The sequence below is a fragment of the Passer domesticus genome, chromosome 4, assembly GCF_036417665.1.
Source record: "Passer domesticus isolate bPasDom1 chromosome 4, bPasDom1.hap1, whole genome shotgun sequence".
In the NCBI taxonomy this organism is placed as follows: domain Eukaryota; kingdom Metazoa; phylum Chordata; class Aves; order Passeriformes; family Passeridae; genus Passer; species Passer domesticus.
Window position 1 is genome coordinate 35,745,023 of NC_087477.1, and position 15,093 is coordinate 35,760,115.

A 15,093-nucleotide genomic window follows, 5' to 3' on the forward strand; every position below is an offset into this window, starting at 1 on the left:
TTGGTTCTTAGACTAAAAGGTACATATAATATTTTGAAGGATATCTTTCCTGTGTGCTTGATATGGAAAACCAGGGAGCTTCAATATCCCGTTCTTTGATCTTTGGAAATGTGTAACGAGAAAAGACTGAACTGCTCAACACCCTTTAACCTGAATATAACACATTTTGTGTGAAGCGGTGAATAGCAAATATAAATCCATTAGCCCAGGCATAAGCACAGCAGCCACAGGGATGTTCCGGCCAGCACAATAAGCTTCATGGATAGCTGAGTAAGTCTTTGCCTTGCAGCAGTGTTGGTGTTCATCAGGGACATGCTTCTGACCCGGTTAAATGCCTGGTTTTGTGTAGCTGGAAATCCTGGCTATTGTCTCCCCATGTGTGCTTTAAATGACACAGTCTGATGTACTTGTTGGCACTTTGTAATTCCCAATCTTACAAGGTTTTATAGAAACATGAAACTGTTTAAAATAGAGGCTGGTTTCAGATGGTACTGCTTCACAGAATGACGCTGTAGTTTCAGAGCTCATCTGTTTCATTTTCACTGGTGTCTTGCTGACACAGAACCACAAAAGTATTGACAGAGCAGCTAGAGTTACTTTTTTCCGCAAATGAGTTTCTTTTCTCCCATTTCTCCCTTTTGCCTCCCCACCATGACAACTTCTGCTTTTCGAAATGTCAGTGGCTGTCCATTTCATAATTCTAAAATCAGGATACAAATACTAAGCATTGTAAAAAGTGCAATGTTTTAAACAGAAGAACAGACTCTCTGTGCTGTTGCTGTGCAGGCCAGACTGCATGATTTGAGTTGGAGAAAGCCCTGCATTTATTCCATAGCTTTTCTCTCAGCTTATCTGCAGTATTTGATGGATCACTTGGGCTTCCTGTGCCTCAGCTTCCTCAAGGTAAAACTACTTGGACCTGCAAGTTCCAGATCCGAGTTCTGCTCCTTTTGTCTCATTTCACACAACTGAACATCAGTGCTGTTAATTCAGTGCCAGTCAAACCAGAGGGAACTTCCAGATTTGACTGTTCTTGGGGTTCCTGCTGCCTGAATGCTCAGCATGCCCTTAGTTTTCCTTCCCAGGCATTTGTTCCCTCTGTCCTTACCTCTCAGAAGTAATTAGCAACCATCTCAGTGAAGCAGTGAATAATGCTTGGTGGTCTGCACTTTGTATTTCTGTGACAGCACAAGTGCCTGTCAAAAGTAGGTGGTGTTCCAAGGAAAACAACGGAGCTGATGAGGAGGAAACTTTGTGTTGCAGATGCTCTGTTCCTGGAGAAGGCCATGCAGCTTGCCAGGCGCCACTGCAATGCTCTCTTCGATTACGCCGTCACCGGAGACGTGAAGATGCTGCTGGCGGCTCAGCGCCACCTCACCGCTGTCCAGGATGACAATGGGGACAAGTGAGTTGACCACCCTGCACTTGCTGGGTTGAAACCGTTGGGTTTGGGGGCAGAATGGTGTGGTCGATTTGTTCTGTCCCTCATGGGTGCCAGTCACTGATGGCACCACTTCTCCTTTCTGCTGTTTGGGAGAGGTACAGCTGTGATTTAGACACTTGTGTTTCATTTGCAAAGAAGTCATGTACACCATAAACTTCATTGATCCAGTACCTGTCAGAAAATAATCTGGTCATTGAGGGAATGTTGAACATGTTGTGAGTTCGGGTTTCTTTGCCCTTTTTTACTTAAAATCTTGACTGAGTGTGAATTGCTGTGATACGGGGATCCTCAGCTTGGTGCTGAGAGAGAGGGCCCTGCTTTTTATTCCATGCAAGTCCTTAATTCTTCATAGGATGTTTTAAGTAAGAGATGCACCAGGAGATGTAGAAGCAATAACTGGAGAGTCCATGCTGCATTTCTCCACTGACATCATGTTCTTTCCAGAGGACATTATTTTGCTCTTGCTTATGTCTGTACTGTACTGTTATCTTCCAAGGGATTGCACAGATGCTTGTGGCAGACTTGGCTGCTAATATTTGCATATCAGTCTTTCAATAATGTGAGCTGGAGTGGAAATCCACTTTGTTACTTTACAGCCATGCAGATTCTGTGGAACTCAGAGTGAAGTACTGTGAGGAACTGTAGTTATTTAAAACAAAATTCAGCAAAAGGGCTCTGAACAAATGCAAAGATAATCTCTTGCATAAGCAAGTGACACCATCACATTCTTACCTTTTAGCTGGCAGGCCCTGTGCAATCGCCTACACTTCCTTAAATTGTAGTGTTTTGAACAGTAGAGGCCAGATAAGCCTCAAGGTGTCTAGCTAGAAGGAAAATTTCAAGTGACTGAGACCTGTAACTCACTGTTCAATTATCTGAGAAAGGTTCCCACTTTCACTCAATTTTCAGTGAAAAATAGGCTTCAGATTACAGAGAGAGGACTGCGCTGTCAGACAGAGCTACTTCACAAGCTTTGCTTTCCAGCTGGAAACCTAATGTCTGCTTTGAGATAAACAGGAATATGAAGGAGATGGGAGCTAGCAACAAAATCTACAAGTGCTATGGACAGTACAGCCTCTCTGTTTAAAAAAAGAAAGGGGGACTTAGAGGAGTATTGAGCAAGTAGGCCCTGCATTTCAATACCAAAAAGTTGCTCCCCACATTTGGACTTGAAGGGCATTTTAAATAAGTTAAAATACTTTTTAGAATGATAATAAATAATTGTTTTCTTGCTGGATCAAGAAGTACCTGCAAGTATGAGAGTCTCAAGATCACATTGCCTTTCTCCTGAGATGGATCTATTCTGTGAGCATAATACACATCTGTATTACTTCACAACTTTTTAACAAAGCAAAGCTTTGGTGATTGTCTTCCTGCTCTCCTGGGGGAGAAGAAAAAGGTCAAAATTACTTAATAGACTGCCCTGGTTTTAATTTTAAGCATAGAAATTATATGGCAAAAATTATATCGAAAATTTTTGCTTAAGCCTTTCAAAAAACTTGAATGTCAACAATTTATGGCTTTGAAACAGAACCCAGAAACCTGTGATTGGTGTATATTTACAGTGGACACTCAGTAACACTGGCTGTGACTGCATTATTACCAGTACCACTGCTCTGTACATGTCTGATGGCTCTACAGTGGTGCTCAAATGCATTTTTTCATGTAGGAATGTTTAAGAAATGGAACTGCCCTTTCGTGGTCTAGTCAGCAGCATAATTTATAATGGTAGGGTAAAATTAAAATACTTGCTGCTGAAATGAGAACTAAAAGCAGTAGAAGAAGAAATGTGTTTCTGTAGTGAGATTTGGAAATAAAATGTCAGCATGATACAGAGCATACTGAAAAGCATCTGTTAGAGCAGAGGAACAGCACTTTTCCAGTAATGGTGGGACTGTTTGTACAGCACAGGGAGGCTGAAGGAGGGAAGGTGCCATGATACTTCCAGTAGCAGTATACAGAATCAATTAAAAATGCCCTTGAAGGATGAATTTGGTTTGTAAATTTTTTTTTCTGTTTTTTAAAATATCTTCTGGTTTTGACTGCTCTCCCTCTCAATTTCAGGATGACTCCTTGCCCTGAATGGCATGGAACTTCCTCTTTATTTTTCTGATAAAAATGTAAATCTGAGACTGTTCAGGTGTTTCTGGAGTGGCATGACAGACACACCACATGCCCTGTGCTGGTATTTTGTGTCAGTAGCAACTCACTAAAAGATGAGTCTAGAAGCTGGCCAGCATGTGCCAATGAAGGGCTTGGCAGGGTATGTTTCAAAACAGAGGGCATGATTTTCAAATGAAGTCCTAAGGTAGCAAGGCAAATGGAGCTCTGTGGCACAGGGGTGATGGATTCACAACCTGCTTTTTCCTGGTGCCATGTTGCACATCCAGCCACTCAGGTTAGTGGTGAGGGACCTGCCTTTGGAGAAGGCAGGTTAAGTTACTGCCATTGCATTAACCCAGTAGAAGTGAAGTGACTTGCTATGCAGTCACTCATGTCTCAAAACAGGTGCTTTTTTGGCATGATGTCTCTGGCCACTGTTGCAAATCCTGTGGTTGTTAGTCACTGGGCCTGAGTCCTTAGTAATTTTTCTGTTTGAAAATGAAATAAAGAAAAACCCACAGATCTGGGGAAACCCGTAAGGGAAAATCTGCTTTGGTAGAAGAGAGGCTTGTGGAAATTCTGCAGGAAGGTTTTCACAGTAAGTGTTTGTCTGCTGCATAATTCAAAATACGAAAAAACAGCAAACCAGCAGAGAATCTGAGAATTTCTGAAACAATTGTTTTGTGCCACACATTTGTGCCTAGTAGTAAAGTAATGCTGAGGGCCAGCAAAAGCCATCCTGAGTTTGCTTTTGTGATTGAAGGGTTAAACAGTTACCGTCTGACCTGTTTTTTTTCAGTGTTGGGATTAATTAATTTTAGGTCTTGATACTTAGTGTTGGAATCATTATCTCTAATAGTCAAGTGTTTATATGAGAATGCAGTCAGATCTAGAGCAAAGCCTTGAAACTTTTGTAATAAGTTTGAAAACAGTGTGAATTTATTAATCTGGTTTTTGTTTGTTTCAGTGTCCTTCATTTAGCAATTATCCACCTTCATACTGAGCTGGTGAAAAACCTCTTGGAAGTGATGCCCAGTTTGAATTACAATGACATCATTAACATGAGAAATGACCTCTATCAGGTGAGCAGTTGTGGGGGTATAAGTGTTGCTGATTGTTTAGCCAGTAAAAAAGAAATTGCACAAATTGTCTGTGGGAGACATCAGTCTCCATGGGCTACCTGTGGAACAGGCCAAAAAAGAGTAAGTTCTTCAGTTCATGGCTTTAGTATTTGGCTTCTCTGTCACTAAACCAGAGGTATGGATTACAGTGTGCCAGCTCCGGGCTCCTCTGACCTTTCTGACACTGCTTAACTTGGGATCATGAGTCAGTCCCTGTGTCATCAGTTATCTGTAGGCACATGTGGAAGCCATAATAACCTCTGCTGTTCCTACAGCCCAGATTGTATTTGTGCCCATCACGTGAGCACCAAGATTTCCCTTTCATTTCTGCAGTAACTGAGAAAAGCCCATCCCCTTGTCTTTAACCAAGGTGGAAAACAACTGGCAGGCACAGTTCTGTCTCCTCAACTCTAGTCTGGCCTGTTTGCATTGTAACTCAAGTTCTGAAAAGAGCTGTGGGAACCTGCCTGGAAAAGAATCTCTTCTAAAGAGATTGTGCATGCCACTGAGCAGCAGTCTGACCTTGTGTCATTTGTTTTGCTGTGAACAGTAAAGGCAGGTTTTTAATTCCGTACAGGGAGTCCCAAAAGGTTTCTTTTGACTTCTCTGTTTTCCTTCACATTTTTATGTTCTTATAAAGCAAGTTTGAAATGTGGAGGCTGCTGAAAGTAAGCAGAAGATTCTGAATTGAATTCTGTGCCCTGTGTTTAACAGAAATAGGAGGCCAAGCTGGGCTCTACACCGGAAATAAATCCCTGACTGCAGAACCTCTGCAGCTCTCCCTACTTTCAATTTAAACCTTAAGCCATAGACAGAAGAGAGTGTAGGCTTGGGCTAGAATTTTCCTTCTCTACAGATATTCGGAAAGCTGACATGTAACTTATAGATGCAGTAATTATTTGCAAATGTGTTGACAGATCTATTGACAAACACAAGCTTAATGTGCAAAGCTGGAATTAGTCTTTATTTTTAAAGTCCTCTGTCAATGTAATCTAGATCTGGAGTCTTAGTCAATTTTTAAATTATTTTAGTATTGGAAATACCATTTCCCAGACCTCACTAGAATGTTTACCGTTTAAATACATGCATGTGTATGTTCAGCGTGATGCTGCTCAGAACTGACAAGAATGCAGTATGCAACCAGCCTCTGGAAGGTCCCAAAACCTCTCAGCCTGAGCGTTGCTCAGTGCTGTGGGAGCACAGAAGTGGGGAATGTGCAAATGGGATCAGCTAGTTCAACACACATGGCATAAATGCACAGTTGTTCTGCAGTCTGACAAGTGCACACAACCTGCAGGATTTTCTTCTTTTCTGTGCAGCCATTTTGAGGGATAAGGAACTCCTATGCCCATGGCTGCAAATCTGTGATTCAGGAGCAAAATGAAAGCATGGTTCATTGCTAAAGGATCTGAGTAGGGCCTGGAAAGCACATGTGCTCCCACCGTGGCATGGACTTGGAGATGGGGCAGCTGTGGAAGCAGGCTTGCAGTGTGTGGGGGCACAGGGATGATCTCATTTCCCGAGTTCCTTGCACTGCAGTGCTCAAATAGCCAGGTCAGTGCCCTGGCTTATGGAGTAGGCAGCATCTTTGTTCCTCCCAAAGTCCAACTGCTGACATTGGCAGGGCAGCTTTTATTTCCAGTACGTAGAAACCCTGTTTGTAGTATTCAGTAGAAAAGAAGCTACACGACTCCAAAGCCAATGAACTAAAATCTTGCACATGTGTACAACCTTCTCATGCTAGGAGCTTTTATGGGTTTCGGAGATTTCTGTACAAGTGATGTAGCTTTGCTTATCTTCTCATGGTTTGCTTCTGTCACTTGCAGACCCCCCTGCACCTGGCAGTAATCACAAAGCAGGCAAAGGTGGTGGAAGACTTGCTGAAGGCTGGAGCAGACGTCAGCCTTCTGGATCGCCACGGCAATTCTGTCTTACATTTAGCTGCTACTGAAGGAGATGACAAGATTTTGAGTCTACTCCTCAAGAATGAGAAGGTGTCTCCCATGGTCAACCTCCCCAATGCTGAAGGTATGGAAAGATAATGGCTGTATTTTACACTTCCCTACTAGAAAAACACACCACAATTCCTGCCAACACTGTGTTGCTACACAGGTAGATAGAGACCCTGAAAATAACATCTTTCCCCATTTTGCATATGCTGTCCTTGGTTTTTATATGCCTCCAGGCACAGGCGTGTCATTTTCTGGTTATACAGAAGAGGAAGATTGGTAATGGTCATGTGACACAGCATGGATTTGAATTTTTGTCCCTATACATTCTCTTCCATCTCACAGAAACTCAAACACTTCTGTTCATCTTGTTCCTTATGCCACCTTTGTTTTTTTAAAAAAAAATGCCTGGAAGAAAATGTTTCCTCCTGCCTAGTGAATGAAATCCCCTTAGAAATAGTTTCTGGACTATTTCTGAGTACTGAGTTTCATATCTGGCACTTTGTGACCATACAGAATTAGAGCCTGTAAAATAACCACAAAGAGACAGTTCTCCCATTTTTCAGTGCACAGGGGACTTCAGTTTATTACTCCTGCTCCAATAGATTGTAAAATGTCTGACCCAAAATTGTCATCATGGATTCAAAAAACTGTGTTCAGTTCTTCTCTTCAGAAGAGGATTTTTTGGTTGGGTGGGTTTTTAAAAAAAGGCTTTATTATTATTTTTCTGGTGCAAGTATTCTTGAGGTGTCAGGTCACTGTGACCTTACAGTGACCTGAAGAGGATGACACTAAAATATAGCAGTTACTCTTCCAAACCATTTTCTAGAAGAGATGTTCAGTGGCAGATGAGGCCAGTGTGGGGTACCTACTTGTTTAGTACCAAGATGCAGATTTCCTTTTTAAGGCTATTCTCTTGAGGCAAAAAGATGCTCTGGGTGAGCTCTGTAGTTCCTGCCTTCTGTTCCACCTTGTAATTTGATTTTTTTCTCCTTGCATGGTTTTGACTCTCCAAGTTCCAATTTATGCACAAAGAACATATTTATCAACACCATTAACTTCATCCTGAGCCTCCACCTTGAGGTCTAGGGACCCCAACATACATAAGAAGGGCATGGACCTGTTGGAGCAGGGACAGAGGAGGGTGTAGAAGATGCTCACAGACCTGTAACACCTCACCTCTGCAGACAGGCTGGGAGAGCTGGAGCTGTTCAGCCTGGAGAAGAAAAGGCTCTGGGGAGACCTTACAGCACCTTCCAGTACCTAAAGGGGGCCGACAGGAAAGCTGGAGAAAGGTGTTTTATGAGGACTTGTAGGGACAGGACAAGGGAGAGTGGCTTTAGGCTGACAGAGAGTGGATTTAGATTAGATATAAGACAGAAAAGCCTGACTGTGGGGATGATGAGGCACTGGAACAGGTTGCCCAGACAAGTTGTGGATGTCTCATTCCTGAAAGCAGGTTCAAGGCCAGGCTGCGTGGGTCTTTGAGTAGCTTGGACTGGTGGGAGGTGTCCCTGCCCACAGCAGGACTGGCATGGAACAAAATGATCTTTGAGGTCCTTTCCAACCCAAACAATTCAATGATTCTATCATCTTTTAGTGTATAAGCAACAAAATATGTTACTTCTGCTTAGGTAACTACAGTAACTCATTTTACAGTTTTCTTACTTTGAAACTCATTACTCTGACATTTCTGAATTTTACAATATTAATGCAGATGATGGATGGGTTTTGTTTTGTGTAGGTCTCAGTGCAATTCACATGGTGGTGATGGCAAATAGCATGTCCTGTCTCAAACAGCTGATTGCTGCTGGAGTTAACATCAATGCTCAGGAGCAAAAATCTGGACGAACTGCATTGCACTTGGCTGTTGAACAAGAGAACATCCCCTTGGCAGGCTGCCTTTTGCTTGAGGTAAAGGCAGAATATCTTTCTTCCAGCTCTTTTCAATTACATATTTAAAAGCTGTTGACAATCCTTGAGTGCTTCAGAACGACAGAAGTAAGGGGGGAGGTTCCTGTTTATTGACTAGATTACTTGAACTGGTGTAATGGCAAAGTGACTGGTAATGTTTCTGTTTTGTTCAGCACTGCTGGTGAAGCTTTTGCCCAAGTTAAGGAATTTAGAGTTTGTGACCCTGACCTGACTTCATATGCCATGTATAATTTGCACTGAGTAATGCTGGCAGGCACTGAAGTTACCATGAGCAAGTTCATCCCTTCTTCTGTGTGAAGCAGAACACGTATAGAGTTGTGCAAAGAGATGTAGTTGTGTAATCTGTAAATATGTATCTCATCATAACACCTTGATCCTGGTATCCTTAATTCTACACACCCCAGCTGGCTGTGTGGCTTTCCTCTGTGCTCCTGCATGGATGTGCCACCACCCTGGCAGTTCTGACCAGCAGCAGCAGGGCAGGATTCTGCACACACCACTCCCACTCCAAAGGCCACAGATAATTGGATGGCAGAACCTTTACAGGGGATGCAAAGTGGCTTTTATCTACCAGACCTATTTGGAGACACACCCTGTGCCTCCTGCTCTAGCACTGAAGCTCACTACCACCCTATGCATGTAGGCAGCTGTAGTTACTTTCTAACTCTTCTTTTCAGGCAACAGTTAGAGTTTTTATGCAAGCAGGCACAGAATGGTGCTTACTTGCACAGTAGCAGTGTTTATGCTGACATGAGCCTCTGCAGCTGCATTGTACAGATTTCTTTTCTTTTTTTCCCATTCAACAAAAACTTAGGGTGATGCAGATGTGGACAGCACTACGTATGATGGGACAACTCCACTTCACATAGCAGCTGGAAGGGGCTCAACAAAATTGGCAGCAGTTCTCAAAGCAGCAGGTATGGAAATAGATCTTTGCTGGAGACTTCTCTTTCACAGTGACAATTTAAGTTAGAAGGCTGCAAAGCAGAAAAGAATGTGCCAGTGAACTTGCTTAAATGGGTGGAGGAAGTCAGATGTTAAAAGCAAGAAGGTCTGAATTTCCTCAGAAAGTCCTGCTCTGAGGTGCTATACTCATCACTCTTCAGCACCACCTAATGGCTAGAAAGGCAAATTACGTTGGTAAAAAAAAGAAGACTTTGGGAAGTTTCTTGAGTATCTTTTGTAGCTTTTATAGCTGTAGAAGTGGAGAAGAGATCTTTTCATGTATCTGGGATAAGTGTTGGATTGCTTTAGAAAGAGAAAAGCAAAGAAAATCCCATCACTGAAGCATGAGCTTGTTAGTGTCTCCTACTGCTGTCACTTTGGAAGAATTAGGTTGGAGTATTTATTGGAACTTTTTGCCAATTGTACTTAAACCTAATTTTTTTCCTTTGAAACAGAAACCCAAGCCTCCCATTGCTGAGGCTGCCTGCTTGGTTTTTTAAAAACACCCCCACTTTCTCTGACACTCTAAAAAGCAGCACCACACCATCCCTTCATCACATGCACGCTGTGCTGTGTGAGGCAACATGGGATTGGGAGTCAGTAGGTACAACCAGAGCTCTTTCTTTGGCCCTAAGGCTCAGCTTGTGGGTTCTTTTCCCACTTTATAATGGAGAGTAGCATTGTACAGAGATGTGACAGCATTTAAATGTAACTGATAAAAAGAGCTGCTTGCTAGCTTAATATAAAATATCATTTACTTGGAGTAGCTAAATTAGCTGATTTGCCATTCAGTACATAGAATGCATATTTTAAATATTATTGAGAAGCAACTTGAAGCCTCTTTCCCCCCACCCTCCCCTTGTTTTTCAGGTGCAAATCCTCACATTGAGAACTTTGAGCCATTATTTGATCTAGATTATGTGAAAGATGATGAAGATGATGATGAAGGGATTGTGCCTGGAACAACACCACTGGATATGGCAGCCAACTCTGAGGTATGTGATCTGTTTTCTCTTGTAGTTTTTGTTGTTTCTTTTTCTAATTATAAAGGATAGTTCAGCTCTCTCAGCCAGCCCCTTTCATTGCATCCAAAATTATTGCAATTAATTTGCCATCAAAAATTAAGCTAATTCAGCCATAAAATTCCCCTGATGAAACAGCACTGGAAGAAAGCTCCACTGAACTAACTGAGGCTGCTGAGCAGAAATGAACAGGCAGTTCTTGAAGCAGTTGCACTGCAGCCTCCAGTGTGGGAAAGCATTTACTGGGTGGGCAGCTTGTGTTTGAAGGCCTGTTCTCCAATGGGTTTCTTTGCTGAGTGTTCTTCAGAATTTCAGCCTGTGTGTGGTGGGAAAATGCACTCCTGTGTTCTACCCAAACAGTGATTGAGCTGATTATTGTGCATGTGCCTTGGTGTGAATGTAAGGGATAAGCAGTCAGCATCTCATCATCTGGAGCTGGAGAGTGGTACCAAGCTTAGGTGAAAATCTCAGCCAGGCTTTGTGTTAAATTACTAGTTGCAGACAGGCGGCAGCTCCTTGCTTAATCTCTGCTACTGCCATTTATTTACTGCCAAGACTTCCTCTGTGTCTTGAAAATAGTTGCCAGAGGACACAGCTTAAAATAAAGAGAGATTTAACTTCTCAAGATTTTTCCCTAAAGTTTAGCACAGGTTTTGTACAGTATCCTTAGTCATACTAAGGCTGGGAGGGAAAAAATGCTGATTTACAGATGGAATTTTATACAACACTGCTGAGACTTAATGGACACTAACCAGATTTCTGCTAAATACTGACTTTAATGTGTTCTCTTAGGTGTATGACATATTAAATGGCAAACCCTATGAGTCAGCAGAGGTTTTGGAGGACTTACTCACACAAGGTAACACCTATAAGGACTTGACAATATCCCTCTAGTAACTGAACACTGAAAGAGGAGTGGCAGAAGACTCTGCCCTACTAACTACTCTCACCTACTAAGCTGGTGAGAGAGAAGAGGTGCCCTCCCACCCTCTCACTCATAGAACAAGCATGAGTCCCTTAAGATGTCTCAAGGACAAAGAGTACATCTGCACTATTGCAGCAATACATATGTAATGCTGAGATTGGAGTGTCAAATAGTCTTCAGTTTAGCTTTGTTTCTGCTCAAAAATGAAGTGGTGCATGTTTTGTATAAATAATAAACTAACATATTTCTCTGTTCCCTAGGACATTTGAGAGAGCTGAATGAGAATTCCAAGATGAAGCTTTACAAACTATTGGAATTGCCTGATCCAACCAAAAACTGGTCCACCCTAGCACAAAAACTGGGTCTTGGCATACTTAATAATGCCTTCAGGTTGAGCCCTTCCCCATCGAAGACTCTGCTGGATAACTATGAGGTGATGTGCTGTAACAGGTTATAAAGAACATTGATACACGTAGAGAACCTTGTTCTCCTGCACAGTGAGACAGTGCAGCCCTGCAGTTTTAGCCAGCTTGGATCATGCTGAGTGTCTGATGTCTGCTCTTTCAGGTGTCTGGTGGTACAGTTCAAGAGCTGATCACTGCTTTGAGACAGATGGACCACACAGAAGCCATAGAAATAATTCAGGAAGCACTGTCCACCTCACGCAGACCGCCTCCCCTGGAAGACAGCACAGCAAAAGCTCTTGCATTATCATCACCACTCACCTTTGCAAAGGGAGAGACAGGTAAAACTGACAGCAACATATGAAGAGCTTTATTTAAGACTTTTTTTCAGTTTCCCCTCCCCACTCTATCTAGGACTGTTAGGATTGCATGCCTTCTTGCACACACTGCTTCAGCTGCTTACTGGTTTCAGAAATATTTTGCTGCAGTGTGACCCCTCTCATCATAGATATCTGCTAGGCATAGGAAAGAGAGGGAAAATTAACCACTTTAATCAGCATGCCTGCATTACAGTATTCATTGTACTGCTGCCCTTTGCTAAAACCAGACACCTGCCATTTGCTAATGGTAATGCCTTGGATGTACTGGGAATATAGGCAATTGTCTCCTAGGTGTGTACAAGTGCTATTAGCTTTTGACTTTATTTTTTTCCCCCCTCATAGCTGGATAAACAAAAATATTTTGGGCTCCTGAACTTCTCAGTAAGACTTCAGTACTAAATTTCTCCCTCCACAATGTGTAGCACTCCAAACTGGCCCAGTGTTCTGTAGGCAAAGAAACTGGGGATGGCTTAGGTTACACAGGACCTTGAGTAGCCCTGCTGGCCAACTCCCTGCTCAGAGCAGGGCCAGTGGAACATGACGTGAGGTTGCCCATGTTCTGTCCAGTCGAGTTCTGAGCACCTTCAATGACAGAGGTCCTACAGTGGTTTTGGGCAGGGAACTCTACTAAGACAGGTTGTGAGAAGTTTGTCATCAGGGCTGTTCAGGCATTGCCTGGCCAGTTTTAGTAACAAAAATGTTTGTTTTTTTCCTGTTCAAACACTGGTAGTGCTGCCTGTAGCCAAATGTGGAAACTTACACCCTGTGTAAAAACACTGTAGGTATTTTTGGTAAGAAAAAATAAACACAACAGTCACTCCATTCCAGTCTAACATTGCCAGTTTATTCTCCATAGAAAACTGTTTGGTCAGTCATGAATAAACCTTCACACCCACCCAAAAATGTGCTTGTACACATATTGCTCCTTTAGATTCATCTTGAAGGGTAAGAGCTGTTCTGCTCTCTCTGCAACATGGAGGGCATCACATAGCTTATTTCAAGATGTTTGTTTAGAAAAACAAGACTGAACTCTTAAGGTACCACCACTGTTTTAGTCACGTTGATCCCCCATCGTACCTTCAGTTTCAGCTCTTGCAGTCAGTACTCCTCCTGTGGATCCTGCACAGGTGATAGATGCTACTGATTTGTTCCTATTTCAGGGTCACTTACTTGATGAAAGCTCTTCAAATGTTTGTCTCAAAAAGAAATCTGTAAGTTGAAATAACATGAATTAAATTTTTAGGAGCCTCAGCCTGGAGCTGTACACTTGCACAGTGTGACTCTGAGAACCAGAGAACCTTTTGCCCTGCGATCACCACAACTGGGCAGAGTCCTGACCCGCGTGCAGTGACAGCTTTAGTGTCAGCAGAGCACCAGGCTTCTCATCCCATCCAAGCTCCAACTGCAAGCAGATCTCTGCCAGCAGTACATCAGATCACGTGCTTTGGTGCCTGGAAACATTCAGCACAGCTTTTCCTATTACAATGCCTCATGTTAGACTTATTTTCCTACAGAAGAGCTTAACCCTCTTGGTTTGTATTCCTTAGGCTTTTGTTAAAGCAACACAAATGATGATGTTTTTCTTTTCTCTGTCCCTCAGGTGAGGTCTATAACAGCAGATTCCAAGACCCTGAAAGTACATGTGACAGTGGTGTGGAGACCTCCTTCCGCAAGCTGAGCTTCACCTACTCAGACTCTCTGAGCAGCAAGTCCTCACTAACACTTGGCAAAATGGCCCTGGGCTATGGACATGAAAGTTCAGGGCACAGCAATTACATAGCTGACTAGTGATCTTCAATTGGCAATATGCAATTACAGGAACAAATGGGACATTTCAAATTACATCAGTGTCAGCCTGGCCAGAGGGAAGGGAACTCACAACCTAAAGTGCACTGGAAGAATCCCACCTGAACCCGAACAAATGGCAACTGCAGCACGTGACTCCTAGCCACTGCCTCCTTCCTCAAGTCCATTTAATTGTGTTCAGTTACAAGCCTTTTGCAGCAACCAGGGCTCCACTGCTGCATTAATACACAGGTCTGGATGTTGTGAGAGACTGACTGAGCTTCCCTGGTCTGTGAGGATTTTCTTTTACAGAGAAAAAGAAGTTGTTATGCATAATACAAACTTACTGAAGAGGTTAAGCACACAAGCAATCAGAGGATACAGTTTCTAGCTGCTCTTGTCATAATTTTTGCAGCACACCTTGCATGCAAACAGCTTATAAAATAACTGGCAAAGAAAAATCATTACTTTAATCACAACAGTGACAACTTGGCCAAAAAAAAAGAGAATCCTAAAAGAATCTTGTATATTTCAAATAACGTATTTAAACTTAACTTTGGTGCCTCTTATTCAGAAATTTTTCGAGTTTGACATTTTCCTACTTGTAAATAGTTTTTTTTATATCTGTTCCTTTTTGGAAAAGCGTGCTTTTTAAATGCTTATTTTTATTTTACTTTTATAATAAAACCCCCAAAATTAATGCTTCTGTTTGTGCCTGCTGTGATTTTTACATTACTATTCAAGTAGCGGTATTGAAGATTTAGCATCTGCATTTTAGGCATTGATACAAGATCATGCTGATTTCCAAGCACTAAAGTGAAAGGTTGCAAGCCACCTGTCTTAAAGCTAAACTATCTTTCAGGGAGGGACAGGACCATCAGCTACTGCTGAGCAGCTGTGCTTTAAGAGTAAAGCCTCTTCCTTATTTTAGTTCTCATCATTATGGCAGCAGAGAATCATTTACACTGAAACCAACTATTTAGTGTCTCAGCAAATTTCTGATGAGACAGCTCTCCTTTGGGCTGTCTAGAATCTCCTGTAGTAACTGTGCTCATGAACAGTGTTTCTTCTTGTCTGACA

The 15,093-nt window shown here is 42.4% G+C and overlaps 1 protein-coding gene across 5 annotated transcripts in view; it reads left to right on the top strand.

The window, feature by feature from the left end:
- NFKB1 (nuclear factor kappa B subunit 1) overlaps positions 1 to 14,713 on the top strand; it is a 57,957-nt gene extending 43,244 nt beyond the window's left edge. For all 5 annotated transcript variants that reach the window (XM_064417083.1, XM_064417081.1, XM_064417082.1 and 2 more), the window contains exons 15-24: positions 1,264 to 1,405; positions 4,515 to 4,629; positions 6,495 to 6,696; positions 8,362 to 8,531; positions 9,367 to 9,469; positions 10,368 to 10,492; positions 11,312 to 11,378; positions 11,705 to 11,877; positions 12,012 to 12,189; positions 13,829 to 14,713. In XM_064417083.1, coding sequence (XP_064273153.1) covers positions 1,264 to 1,405; positions 4,515 to 4,629; positions 6,495 to 6,696; positions 8,362 to 8,531; positions 9,367 to 9,469; positions 10,368 to 10,492; positions 11,312 to 11,378; positions 11,705 to 11,877; positions 12,012 to 12,189; positions 13,829 to 14,016 — 1,463 coding nt within the window. In that variant the 3' untranslated portion in view covers positions 14,017 to 14,713. The remainder of the gene's footprint in view (positions 1 to 1,263; positions 1,406 to 4,514; positions 4,630 to 6,494; positions 6,697 to 8,361; positions 8,532 to 9,366; positions 9,470 to 10,367; positions 10,493 to 11,311; positions 11,379 to 11,704; positions 11,878 to 12,011; positions 12,190 to 13,828) is intronic.
- The last annotated feature ends 380 nt before the right edge of the window (positions 14,714 to 15,093 follow it).